The 13,796-nt window shown below is 32.9% G+C and overlaps 1 protein-coding gene across 1 annotated transcript; it reads right to left on the bottom strand.

Annotated features, from left to right (window-relative positions):
- Positions 1–312: 312 nt before the first annotated feature.
- On the bottom strand, positions 313–13,591 carry LOC139500255 (protein dispatched homolog 3-like). Its single transcript, XM_071288995.1, has 5 exons — positions 13,567–13,591; positions 11,354–11,493; positions 9,426–9,558; positions 8,467–8,633; positions 313–3,218 (listed from the first exon to the last, which is right to left on the bottom strand). Exons 1-5 carry the CDS (start codon positions 13,589–13,591, stop codon positions 2,847–2,849), a joined length of 837 nt encoding a protein of 278 aa, XP_071145096.1. The 3' UTR covers positions 313–2,846.
- Positions 13,592–13,796: the final 205 nt, after the last annotated feature.

The following is a 13,796-nucleotide window of genomic DNA, read 5'->3' as shown; positions in this document are numbered from 1 at the left end:
ATATATATACAATTAAGCATTTTTTTCTTAATACATGTGTTATAATTTGTAGGTTTGTTAGCAAACTTCTTCAAAACTATGAAAAAAAATATCCAGGAAAAACAAACAATTGTTCCTCATTCAATAAAATTTGATACCCACTGAAATAAATGAGTTGACAGCACTAGAGTAGCTAGCAAATCCTAAATTGAACTTTTTTAAAGAAAACATTTGTAACAGCTTTACTTTTGTACCGCTTAATTTGCTATCAAAATTAACAGTAAAATAGAGAATGGAAAGGGCCATCAATGGGTCGTCAACATAGCGAGAAAATCCTGCATCCCGAGGCCAGCTTTAGTGATTGTCTCTTTTATTGTAATAAGGAGAAAATTTTAAATATGGCACAGGGAAACACATCAAAAATGTTTTTTTCAATATCTGAGCATGAAATTGACACATTGAGTGTTTCATCTTTAGAGAGAGAGAGAGATTCCTAGTGTACTCTAGTACTTGTTGCCATCTTTACTGATTACCAAAGTACATCACAAAACTAATACAGACTTAATCATCGTTTATAGGTAACACCTGCCTCATATACCATAGAATCAACATTAAAATTAAAGTATACATGTAAATGCTAGTGAAATTTATATTGAAAAATAACTTCCTGTATTCAAAGATTCAGAATAAAAAATTAAAATATAATAAGAGATACATGTATGTTAGACACATTAAAATCCATATACTATAAACAAAAATATATTATGGACATATGGCATTATGTAAATCTTTGGTCCTTCTATCAGTATCAGACTTTCACTTAATAAACACACTTAAACATATTAAAATATTGTATTCTGGGTTTGAAAACAGTGAAAAACATTTTTAGAGCTAATTTCCTAACGCGTGTAGGGTTAGACTTTAGTTGACTTTTCTCATGCAATGTTATTAAGATAGACAAATGAAAACAATATAGGCAAGTGGAATTTTCTCATTGGCAATCATACCACATCTTCTTTTTTATATTTAACCTTTTAACATGTACACTTCAGTCTTACTAGCTTCTAATCAAATTTAAGTATATATTGTTTACAAGTTTAACTCAAATAACTTACAAAAAATGCAAGCAAGCAAACCAAAGTCTTACTCTACAACCATTAGAAAATTGCCACTAAATATTCTCTTTTTGAAGGATGTAGGTAGGTCTTACAGAAATAAAAAATAGGTAGCTTTATTATTTAGTCATGTTAGGGTTTAGAAAAATTAGAAATAGTACATTTCTTATCTATAAATGTCATTGATGTAAAAAAATCTACAATTCAGATCTTTATTTTTTCAGAAGATATGATGCACAATACTGGTATAAGTCTTTAATAAAAACAAGATGATTATACCATACAAAATTAATTTACGACAACTCTCACACATTAGAGATCACAATCAAGAATTCAAGGTATTTTTTGCACTCACACAAATTTCACCCTACCACACAATAACCCACATCATGTGTTGGTTTGTAATTATCTAAATTATCAAAGAGTTTTCCAGGAACATTTGGAGGCATTTGTAATAAGATATGATGGATGTAGATAAAAATTCTTTAAAAAGAGGTAAAGTAAATACATATATAAAATTCAATGCATAACAAAGATAAAATATTAAGTGCCTCTCATTCTAAAAAGCCCCTCTACTTTAATTTGTCTTCCTCCCCTTGTCATTTTTTTTTAAAAGAAATCATACAATTTAAGTATAAAATTATGTGAATAAAAAAAAATATATATCATTTATAAGTAAACTTAATTTGAAACATCAATTTAAAAGGGAAACAATCTATTAATTTATGATTTTTTTCTGTTCTCAATTTGCAAGAAATAAGCATTATACAAATAAAATAATGAATGTGACTGTTTGTTGAAAAAATTATATTTGATATAAAATATTAATCTGATCAAATGTTTCATTAGAAAACTGAAAATTAAAAGTTTTTAAAATCCACAAGTTTAAACCATCATGCTGTACTGAGACTGAAACAAAAAACTTATAAGTGAAAAATAATTGCATAAATTGAAAACATGAAAACAAATTGATAAACACATAGGTCATGGAAAATGATAATGAAGCATTTTAAAAACAAACATCATATTTAAGATTTTGTTCATTAATGTCCATCAGATTTTTTATCAAAAAGGAAAAACCTTGTAATAAACACTGAGCTACTTTAAAATTATGCAGAACATGGAAGCATGAATAATTGGAGGTATCAAGACACTTAAACCATTTGTATTTATTCAAATAAATGAATAATTAAGATTAAAACATAAAAAAAATATGTTCATTTCATTTCATACTCGTTGGAATGTATTAATACTGATCTTCTTCAATAAAAATTTTACCGGTTTCATTTGTCCAAAATAGAAAAAAAAAATAAACCAATAATCTATTACCCTAAAAAATATTATGAGGTAAGCTTATGATTACTCCTACTTGATGACATCTATATTTGCCAGCGTATTATAAAATTTCTATGATAACATGTAAACCTCAAATCAAGAATTTAAAACTCTCAATAAGTTCAGCTAAAATTGTAAAAATTTCACACTCACAAGTTTAAATTTGACTATATATGGGCTAGAAAGTTATCACATGCATCAATTTATATACTGTGGATTCACTTATTTTCGTGGGTACCAATTTTCATGAATTAAGGAACACTTACATGTTCATGGATATTTAATTTCATGGTTTTACTGAAGTTTGCAAGGAAATTTGTCATTCTTTGAATATTTAATTTCGTGGTTCACATTTACCCACGAAATCGATGAAAATTGGTATCCAATGAATGATAGTGAATCCACAGTAGTAAAATATTATTCAGGAAATAAAGCACCACCATTTGGTCCTGGTATGAAAATACCACATTTGCTGATGATAAACAATCCAAGGGCAGATAAACCTATCACTACACATGTACCGATAGTCATTTTCAATGTTGATTTCCATTTACATACAAATTTACTCGGTCCCATAAATGCTAAAAATGCGGCACAAATAGTCAGACAGTAAACAATGGATACAGATGAATTTATGGCAAGAATTTGTCCAAATTTGGAAAATGGTAATATTGTTGTCTGGGTTAAAGGTATTGCAGCAATTATGGTTGTCATGGCACTGCTAAATATAGATACTCCAATATGGCTGATGGCAGCTTTTGTTCTCCACTGTCTAGAACCAGCATGATCCTGGATAAAGAAAAATATGATCTTTATCATAATGCCAAAAAAATAGCTTAAAGGGTGACTAAGATACAATACAATACAAAGTTTTTTATTGTCAATTATGACGACAAAAAATTTGAGCAGTACAATAAAGTTCAATTTCATACAAGTGATTACATATTGATTACATTGATTATTAAACAATTAAACAAAATCAAGTCTTTTTTTAGCAGAATAATTTCTACAGGAATAATATAGATAGTTTTACAATATAATATAGATGGACAAACTACTGGTGACTAAACTGTATCTAGAATTAAATTTCTCTTTTTGAATAAAGTACACAATAATAAAGATGAGAAAAATAAAAATAAGAAGATATGGCATGATTGCCAATGAGACATATCTCCACAAGAGATCAAATGACATATTAATTAACAACTATAAGTCACCATGCTGCCTACAACAATGAGTAAAACCCACACTGTAAAATCACTATAAATCAAACTAGAGGCTCTCAAGAGCCAGTATCGCTCACTTGATTCTACTTAAGATTTTGAAATCATATAAAAAAATATAGATTTTGCTAAAAGTAACATCACTTGGCCAGCACCTCATAAGGAAAGGAACATTTATGCTATGTTTGATTTCATTCAATTCAGTGGTTCTTTAGAAGAAGACTTATGTATGCATTTCCCATAGGGTCCTATGTTAAACTAAGTCCCCCCACTGGTGGCCATCTTGGATGTTGCAATGACAACAAAGTAACAACACTTGGTCAGCATCTCATTAGAAACATTCATGCTATGTTTGGTTTCATTCCATTCAGTGGTTCACTAAAAGAAGACATTTGTATGTATTTCCCGTGGGGTCCTATGATAAACTAAGTCCCCTGGCCGCCATCTTGGATGATGGATCGGCTACAAAGTAACAACACTTGGTCAGCATCTCATAAGGATCATTTATGCTATGTTTGGTTTCATTCCATTTAGTGGTTCTCTATAAGAAGAAACTTGTATGTATTTGCCATAGGGTCCTATGTTAAACTAAGTCCCCCACTGGCGGCCATCTTGGACGTTGGAATGGCGACAAAGTAACAACACTTTGTCAGTATCTCATTAGGAACATTCATGCTATGTTTGGTTTCATTCCATTCAGTGGTTCACTACAAGAAGACATTTGTATGTATTTCCCATAGGGTCCTATGTTAAACTAAGTCCCCCTGCTGGTGGCCATCTTGGATGCTGGATCAGCTACAAAGTAACAACACTTGGTCAGCACCTCATAAGGAACATTCGTTCCATTCAGTGGTTCTCTAAAAGAAGACATTTGTATATATTTCCCATAGGGTTCAATGTTAAACTAAGTCCCCCGCTGGCGGCCATCTTGGATGATGGATCGGCTACAAAGTAACAAAACTTGGTCAGCACCTCATAAGGAACATTCATGCCATGTTTAGTTTCATTCCATTCAGTGGTTCTCTAAATAAAAGAAGTCATTTGTATGCATTTCCAATAGGGTCCTATGTTAAACTAAGTCCCCCACTGGCGGCCATCTTTGATGATGGATCGGCTACAAAGTAACAACACTTGGTCAGCACCTCATAAGAAACATTCATGCCATGTTTGGTTTCATTTCATTCAGTGGTTCTCCAGAAGAAGTTCAAAATGTAAAAAGTTAACGACGACAACGGACGCAAAGTGATGAGAAAAGCTCACTTGGCCCTGTGGGCCAGGTGAGCTAATAAAAAGGATTAAAAATTCCAGAATATGAACAATTTAAAAAATGATAATTTAGTGCAACTCTTTCATGAGGAGATTAAAGATGCTAAAAGACAACCATATACTCTAAGCTCAAGAAAGAAAGACGATAATATACCCCAAATATTACATAGACAAGAAACCATCCACAGAACATTACATAGACAAGTGGCAGTCAAAATGACAGAAAACTATATTTTATATAGATTTCTTATTCAAGCATTTAATACAAACAAATTGGCATAACTCTATTTGTCATTAGAAACAATATATTTGAGTTTGAAAAGGATTGGTGAAATGGTTTTGACTTATGGCAAGGAAACAACATCAAGTGCTATTTGGTGAAATGGTTTTGACACTTATGGCAAGGAAACAACATAAAGTGCTATTTGGAGAAATTATGACAAGGAAAACAAGAATGTGTCCATAGTAAATGGATGATCTACTCGTACTATCATTTTCTATGTTTAGTGGACTGTGAATTTGGGGTAAAAACTCTTATTTGGCATTTAAAGTTGGAAGATCATATCATAGGGAATATGTATACTAAGTTTCAAGTTGATTGAACTTCAACTTCATCAAAAACTGCCTTGACCAAAATCTTTAACCTGAAAGGAGTAGGTCCGGTAAGGGCCGATTTCGGCCTCAATTTTCAAGTTCATCTAACGAAAGATTTTAGACACTTTCTAAACACTTAAGTGTCTATTTCAATTGATTCAATTAGTCATTTAAAACGCCCCGATTCAAGCTTAAATATGAAAAATCTATCAAATATGCCAAAAATCGTCACTTTTCAGATGGTTTTTGTCAAAAATGAAAGTGGCCGCATCCGTGTTCATCCTCAACCTTTATATATATTATGTATTATCATCAAATACAACTTATATTTTAATATTATGAATGAACACGAATGCGGCCACTTCCATTTCAGACGGAAACCGTCTAAAATATAACTAAAATGCTACAATTGGGAAGATTTCAGTAATTTAGCATGACTTAATGATGCTAGTACCCGATATATGTGCATTGTTTTGTCAAAAACAACCGATATTTGTGTAGCAGAAGCATTCTTCTTTGCAATAAATATCTAAACGATTACATTTTCACAATTTTCTAAAACTGCTATATTTTGAGGCCAAAAAGGGGTCTTACTGAACCTACTCCTTTGCACTATCGTTTTCTATGTTCAGTGAACCGTGAAATTGGGGTCAAAACTCTAGTTTGGCATTTAAGTTAGAAAGATCATATCAAAGGGAACATGTGTACTAAGTTTCAAGTTCAACAGACGGACGAACATAAGCGATTGCAAGGGGTTACCAAGGGGTAATTGCAAATGCAGAAAACATAATGCCCCTCTACTATAGTAGGTGGGGCATAAAAACTATGTGACATTTTTCAATCAATCAAGGACATGAACTACTGTAATACAAACAAGAAGGTGTCCCCAAAGTACACGGATGCCCCATCCGCACTATCATTTTCTATGTTCAGTGGACCATGAAAATGGGATAGAATCTCTAATTTGGTATTGAAATTAGAAAGATCATATCATAGGGAACATGTTTACTAAGTTTCAAGGTCAGATGACATCTGCCAGGCAGACATGAATAGTTAACAATTCTTCCATACAACAAATATGGTTGACCTATTGCTTATAAAATAAGAAAAACAGACCAAAATACAAACACTTAACACTTAGCAATGAACAGTGAAAAGGAGGTCAAGGTCAAATAAAAATTGTGCAACTGACATATAGATCATAAAATATTTCCATACATCAAATATAGTTGACCTATTGCATACAGAATTAGAAAAAAAAGACCAAAACTTAACAAGAGTGCACACGCTGAAATGTCTCGCATTCTATACTAATCATTGATATTATGTTGATAGTCCTAAGTATAAAGCTAAGCTTTATTACAACTGTCACATAAACTTAACATTAACCAAGATAACTAAACAAAGACCAATGAACCTTGAAAATGAGGTCAAGGTCAGATGAACAAAGCCAGGTAGACATGTACAGCTAACAATGCTTCTATACAACATATATAGTTGACCCATTACTTATAGTTTAAGAAAAATAGACCAAAACACAAAAACTTAACACTGTGCAATGAACCGTGAAAATGAGGTCACGGTCAAATAAAACCTGCGCAACTGACATAAAGATCATAAAATATTTCCATACACCAAATATAGTTGACCTATGGCATACAGTATTAGATAAAAAGACCGAAACTCAAAAACTTAACTTTGACCACTGAACCATGAAAATGAGGTCAAGGTCACATGACATCTGCCCGCTAGACATGTACACCTTACAATTATTCCATACAACAAATTAGTAGACCTATTGTATATTGTATGAGAAAAATAGACCAAAACACAAAAATTTAACTATAACCACTGAACCATGAAAATGAGGTCAAGGTCAGATGACACCTGCCAGTTGGACATCTACACCTTACAGTCCTTCCATACACCGAATATACTAGCCCTATTGCTTATAGTATCTGAGATATGGACTTGACCACCAAAACTTAACCTTGTTCACTGATCCATGAAATGAGGTCGAGGTCAAGTGAAAACTGTCTGACAGACATAAGGACCTTGCAAGGTATGCACATATCAAATATAGTTATCCTATTACTTATAATAAGAGAGAATTCAACATTACAAAAAATCTGAACTTTTTTTTCAAGTGGTCACTGAACCATGAAAATGAGGTCAAGGACATTGGACATGTGACTGACGGAAACTTCGTAACATGAAGCATCTATATACAAAGTATGAAGCATCCAGGTCTTCCACCTTCTAAAATATAAAGCTTTTAAGAAGTGAGCTAACACCGCCGCCGCTGCCGTAGCCGCCGCCGGATCACTATCCCTATGTCGAGCTTTCTGCAACAAAAGTTGCAGGCTCGACAAAAACCACTTACATTTTTCAAATTTTCCGGAATTGCTTTCCCAGTCAGCAGGAAACCTTCCACTAACTTTGACCACTGAACCATGAAAATGAGGTCAAGGTCAAATGACACCTGCCAGTTGGATATGCACACCTTACAGTCCTTCCATACAATGAATATACTAGACCTAATTGCTTATAGTTTCTGAGTTATAGACTTGACCACCAAAACTTTATCTTGTTCACTGATCCATGAAATGAGGTCGAGGTCAAGTGAAAACTGTCTGACGGGCATGAGGACCTTGCAAGGTACGCACATACCAAATATAAGTATCCTATTACTTATAATAATAGAGAATTTAATATTACAAAAAATCTTAACTTGTTTTTCAAGTAGTCACTGAGCCATGAAAATTAGGTCAAGGACATTGGACATGTGACTGACGAAAACTTCGTAACATGAGCAATCTATATACAAAGTATGAAGCATCCTGGTCTAAAATATAAAGCTCTTAAGAAGTGAGCCGTATCCGTCGCCACCGAATCACTATCCCTATGTCGAGCTTTCTGCAAATAAAGTCGCAGGCTCGACAAAAACCACTTACATTTTTCAAATTTTCCGGAATTGCTTTCCCAGCCAGCAGGAAACCTTCCACTAAATGAACACAATACTCTACAGATGATCCTACCAGTATAGACAGGGATATAGCTTCTACTCCGCCCATCTCCCAACCAGCCAGGTAAAATATACCAGCTACCAGGCAAATCATTTCTGTAATACAAAAACAAAACAATGTATAGACTTTTCATATATCCAATTAATCTTATCTCTTATCTTCATGGCAATTTTTTTTTTTTTAGATAAATGGGGAATGCGTGCATGGGACACAAATGATGCCCCCACTTGCATATAACATTTTAAAGAGACATAACTCTTGTTTTGCAGTTATAAGTATTGTGTGTTAGTTTCATAACATTTGGTTGACGGTAATTTTGAGTTAGAGAATGAAGACCAAAATTAGCAATTTTTCAATTGGTAAAGAGGCATAACTCTAAATTTAAAATAGTGCCACCAATATTCAAATCTGATCTGTATTTTGTGTAAATAAGCATTGTGTATAAAATTCATAACATTTGGTCAGGGCATACTTAAGTTTGAGAATGGAAAAGAACAATTCTGCTTTTTTTTCCATATGTAAAGGGGCATTACTTATCAGTATGGGCACCCTAGATTTAAACCCATTTTATCACAGAACCATCTATTATATAAAATTTTAACTTTACTTGTAACACTTAGAATATTCTAAAAAAAAACAACCTACCACATATTTAATATACAATAAAGAGATGTGGTATGATTGCTAATGAGACAACTTCCTTCATTGACAACTGACTTTTGTTGAGGATTTGTTCTCAGTGTAAGTAATAATATTGAAATGTTCAATTGACAAAAAGGTATATGGCTCTGATGTTTTTATGAAAAATCAATAAAATCATAATAACAAAGTCATGAAATTATGAAGCGTCAAAAATTGATAAGTCTACTGTATAATAGCACATTTACCTAATATGGTTATGAATACAATCAGTAATAAAGTCACATGACTTGTAAAGATGGCTACTGCTACTAAACATATCACCATCGAGAAGACCAAACTATAGATGGCGCTGTTTACTGCTACAACTTCCATCATTACCTAAATAAAATATTTAAATTCGAAATGTAATGCTCGGTTGTAATTAAATGAAGTTTGGTGCAAAATTAAAATGAATGGTACAAGGCAGGAGGTACTTTTTAGGCATTTTGTTGACAGGTTTACAACTAGAGGCTCTAAAGAGCCTCTGTCACTCACCTTGGTCTATGTGAATATTAAACAAAGGTCGCAGATGGATTCATGACAAAATTGTGTTTTGGTGATGGTGATGTGTTTGTACATCTTACTTTACTGAACATTTCTTACTGCTAACAATTATCTCTGTCTATAATGAACTTGGCCCAGTAGTTTCAGAGGAGAAGATTTTTGTAAAAGATAATTAAGATTTACGAAAAATGGTTAAAAATTGACTATAAAGGACAATAACTCCTAAATGTAAAGGTCATGTTGACTTATTTGTAGATCTTACTTTGCCGAAATTTATTGCTTTTTACAGTTTATCTCTATCTATAATAATATTCAAGATAATAACCAAAAACAGCAAAATTTCCTTAAAATTACCAATTCAGGGGCAGCAACCCAACAACGAGCTGTCCGATTCATCTGAAAATTTCAGGGCAGATAGATCTTGACCTGATAAACAATTTTACTGCATGTCAGATTTACTTTAAATGCTTTGGTTTTTGAGTTATAAGCCAAAAACTGAATTTTACCCCTATGTTCTATTTTTAGCAATGTCGTACATCTTGGTTGGTTGGCCGGGTCACCGGACACATTTTTTAAACTAAATACCCCAATGATGATTGTGGCAAGGTTTGGTAAAATTTGGCCCAGTAGTTTCAGAGGAGAAGATTTGTGTAAAAGTTAACGACGACAGACGCAGGACGACGACGGACGACGGACGACAGACGCCAAGTGATGAGAAAAGCTCACTTGGCCCTGTGGGCCAGGTGAGCTAATAAAAAGGTTCAATTTTGTGAAACAGTTTTTGGCAGGAAAATGCATATGTATGTGTTACTTTACTGTGACTTAAAAAATAAGAAAGAAGTTTATGTCACAAACTGGATGAGTCAATGAAGAAATCAGAAACTAATCTGAAATCTAGAAACCAACCTAGAAATAAGAAACTAATATTGAAAAAGAAACTGCTGTAAATTAAAAAATTGTTGCAATGTTTTTGTTATTGCGATTGATGCGAAAGGGTTATAATCACAATAATTTAAACTCGCATTTTGAATTTTTGTATATGATAAACAGGTTTTTTCTCAATACTGCAAAAATAAAAATTGTATTTAAGTCTTACATTACTAAATCCCAATAATTTCTGAATTTACAGTAATCTGGAAATCATAAACCTAATCTAGAAATTAAAATATAGTCCATGAACCAGAAATTAATCTGAAGTTAATCCAGAAACGACAACTAATAAGGGAACCAAAAACTAATCTGGAAAACAAAAACTAATTAAACACCAGAAACTAATCAAAAAGCCAGAAACTAATCCGAAAATAGAAACTAATCTAGAGAATGCTTTTAAAGACCTGTAGAATAGCAATTTGTTTTCTCATCTAGTAAACTAGGTAATGAATTTCTCGAATTCCCTATTGTTTTTCAAATGTAAGTAGAGAGGACAGATTTTATTAATGTTGCCATTTGATGGCTTTGATGGCAGAGTGGTCTAAGAGGTTGTGATTTGAATCCTACACATGGCAGGTGTATTCCACTCCAATATTAACTGTCTTGAATTTTCAGTTTTCCACTTGAAATAATGGTTCTATCTGGAGGATTCCATCAATTAAAACTGACTAACACAATTTTCATCACTGATAATACTTACAGATTCAAAAGCAAATGCCCACCACTGTAGAGAATTGTTCTGAAAACCACCCACAACATGAGCTTGTGCTTGTCTACCATAAGATGTTACAGGCTTAGGTAAATCATGGCAGGCTGTGATACGATTAAGTATATATTGCACTGAAAAACAATATTATTTTTAGGTTTTATATGTTTTATTGTTGTGAAATACACCAATAGTGAATAGCAAATATGTAAAGTTTAAAAGAACCATAATTCATTGAGGCTACATGATTTGGAATTGAAAATGCATGGTAAGATTGAAATTAAATTTAATTTGATTAAATTCACGTGTAGAAAATAGATCAGCGGTTAGCATTAAACCCAGCTGATGATGAATTTTAATAAAAGCCCTCATGTTCGATTATTTGTTTTGTCAATGCATTTAGCAATCTCTTCAACTATAATTTAATTAACATGTGTAAACAGTTTTTTTAGTCGTACACCTTGCACAATCATGCCATTATAAACATTTCCTTATCATGCCATTATCATGATGTGGTATTTTTGTTTTATCATCGCAATTAAAGAAACTCTCTCAATGACCCGGATGCTCGTTAACATAAGACTCAACTGTAACGCATGAGTAGAATAACCACTATTTATATAAAATTAAGAATGGAACCCGAAGAAGAGCAGCAAAAAATCCCATATATGTAATGTTTTCAATTATAGTCGTTATATACAACTCGTCTAAACATCAACCCAACAATGTTAGATCTGGTAATTTGCTTTCGCAAATTTTTGGTTCTTCCCTCGCCGGGATTCGAACCCATTCTTCTGTGATATCGTGACACCAAATCGCCTGCACTGATGGCGATCCGATGGATACATCTGTTGTAGAGTTGTCACTGACTCAGACGTACTTACAAATCCCTATAAAGCCACAAACTATAAATAAGGTATAACAGGGTCTTTCTTTACTAAGGAACGTATTGACTGTCTCTGGGTGTAATCGGTTTCGATCAATCTAGTATTATATTTAAAGGTATACTGATGTGTTAATATTTGTAAAATGTTGATAACGTGTCTATTAGCTTTCTATTCTACATATTCTTTTTGATTAGATGTCTAGTCTCAATATTCTTTTATACTTGCCTACAAGTTTGTAAGGTACATCCTTCTAAATATGATTTTGGAGCATGGTTCAATTGAAAACTGCTATAAAACCAAGAAAATCTGACAAGGTAAAAATGTTCATAATGTTGAGTTCTACCAGGACCATTTACACATGGATAAAAGTATTGAAATTTAAATTAAAAAACGACTCTTTATTTTTTTGTGATAGAATTTGTTGAAATAGAACTAGTTAAACATTATTTAAATATCATCTGAGTTTAATCAATAAATATCGACTCGATAAGTTCTTATCTGCGCATGCAGCTACTGAACTCGTAAACAATAAAACAGATATTTTAATCCTCATTGTTTTCAACACTTTAAATAACCAAGTTTATAAAGTTATGTGATTGACACCTTGTAATTGGTCATTTACAACTCATAACTGCAGCAAGATGGCAGATAATCAGCATGAGAGAAGCAGGTATGTCGCTGTGACAATTGCATGTATTGTTGGTCATCCCCATTCCGCTATGAGTCATTTTGAGAATAAAAATCAGGCAACAAACGATGTTAAAGACATTCCGAGATAAAGAAGACCCCATATAACATCTGCTAGGGAAAATCAAGCATAATGAAGGTTGGTCAGAAGGAAACCCATTGCAAACAAGACAATCCTAAAAAGAGAGTGATGACCATACAGAAGCCTTTAAACAAGAACTGTTCGAGATCGGCTCATCGCTACTGGTTATTGTGCGATGTGCGATAAAACCATTTCGGGGACCTTCGTCTACGAACAGACACACAATTGTCCGTATCAAATATAGGGCAGAGCTCGCCAAAGTTGGAAATTAGCATTGTGGAGGAAGATCCATTGTTCCAATGGAATTCGGTTTATCTTCCTTGGCCCGATCGTAGACCAAATTTGAACCATATCGAGCATATATGGGACACTATTGGACGTAAAGTGCACGACAGGACACCCCAGTTCAAACAAGTCATGAAATAAACAATACCCTTCGTCAGGAATGGTTGCTGCTACCTTTGTAACAAATTAGTCGACTTATGGCAGGAATCAGAAGACGTTAAGATGCTGTTATCCGTTTGAATGGAGGCTGCGCACAAAGTACTAACTCTTTGGATTATAACGATCAACCATAATGTGAACAATCATCTAAAGATTAATTTTGAAATGTTTGACGTTGTAAAGTTCGACTCCAGTAAAAGTTGTAAAATAATTTTTTTTGTAATAAAAACACTTCTTTTTGTTATAAAACTTTTGGTTAGATAAAACATTTTTTTTTTCATATTTTTTTTGTTCGTTTTAATGCCAATGTTATTATTAACTACGTTTCAATATTATT

Source organism: Mytilus edulis, chromosome 13, assembly GCF_963676685.1.
Source record: "Mytilus edulis chromosome 13, xbMytEdul2.2, whole genome shotgun sequence".
In the NCBI taxonomy this organism is placed as follows: domain Eukaryota; kingdom Metazoa; phylum Mollusca; class Bivalvia; order Mytilida; family Mytilidae; genus Mytilus; species Mytilus edulis.
Note: the sequence above shows the minus strand (reverse complement) of the source record. Positions and strands in the feature narration are given on the sequence as shown.

What these genes read in the sequence shown, in the direction of transcription:
- LOC139500255 (XM_071288995.1), bottom strand. Translation starts at nt 13,591, where the DNA reads ATGGTTGATCGTTATAATCCAAAGA. An exon ending in GGGCATTTGCTTTTGAATCT is followed by an intron (nt 9,559 to 11,353) that starts GTAAGTATTATC and finishes TATTTTATTTAG; the next exon opens with GTAATGATGGAAGTTGTAGC. An exon ending in TGTATTCATAACCATATTAG is followed by an intron (nt 8,634 to 9,425) that starts GTAAATGTGCTA and finishes TTTGTATTACAG; the next exon opens with AAATGATTTGCCTGGTAGCT.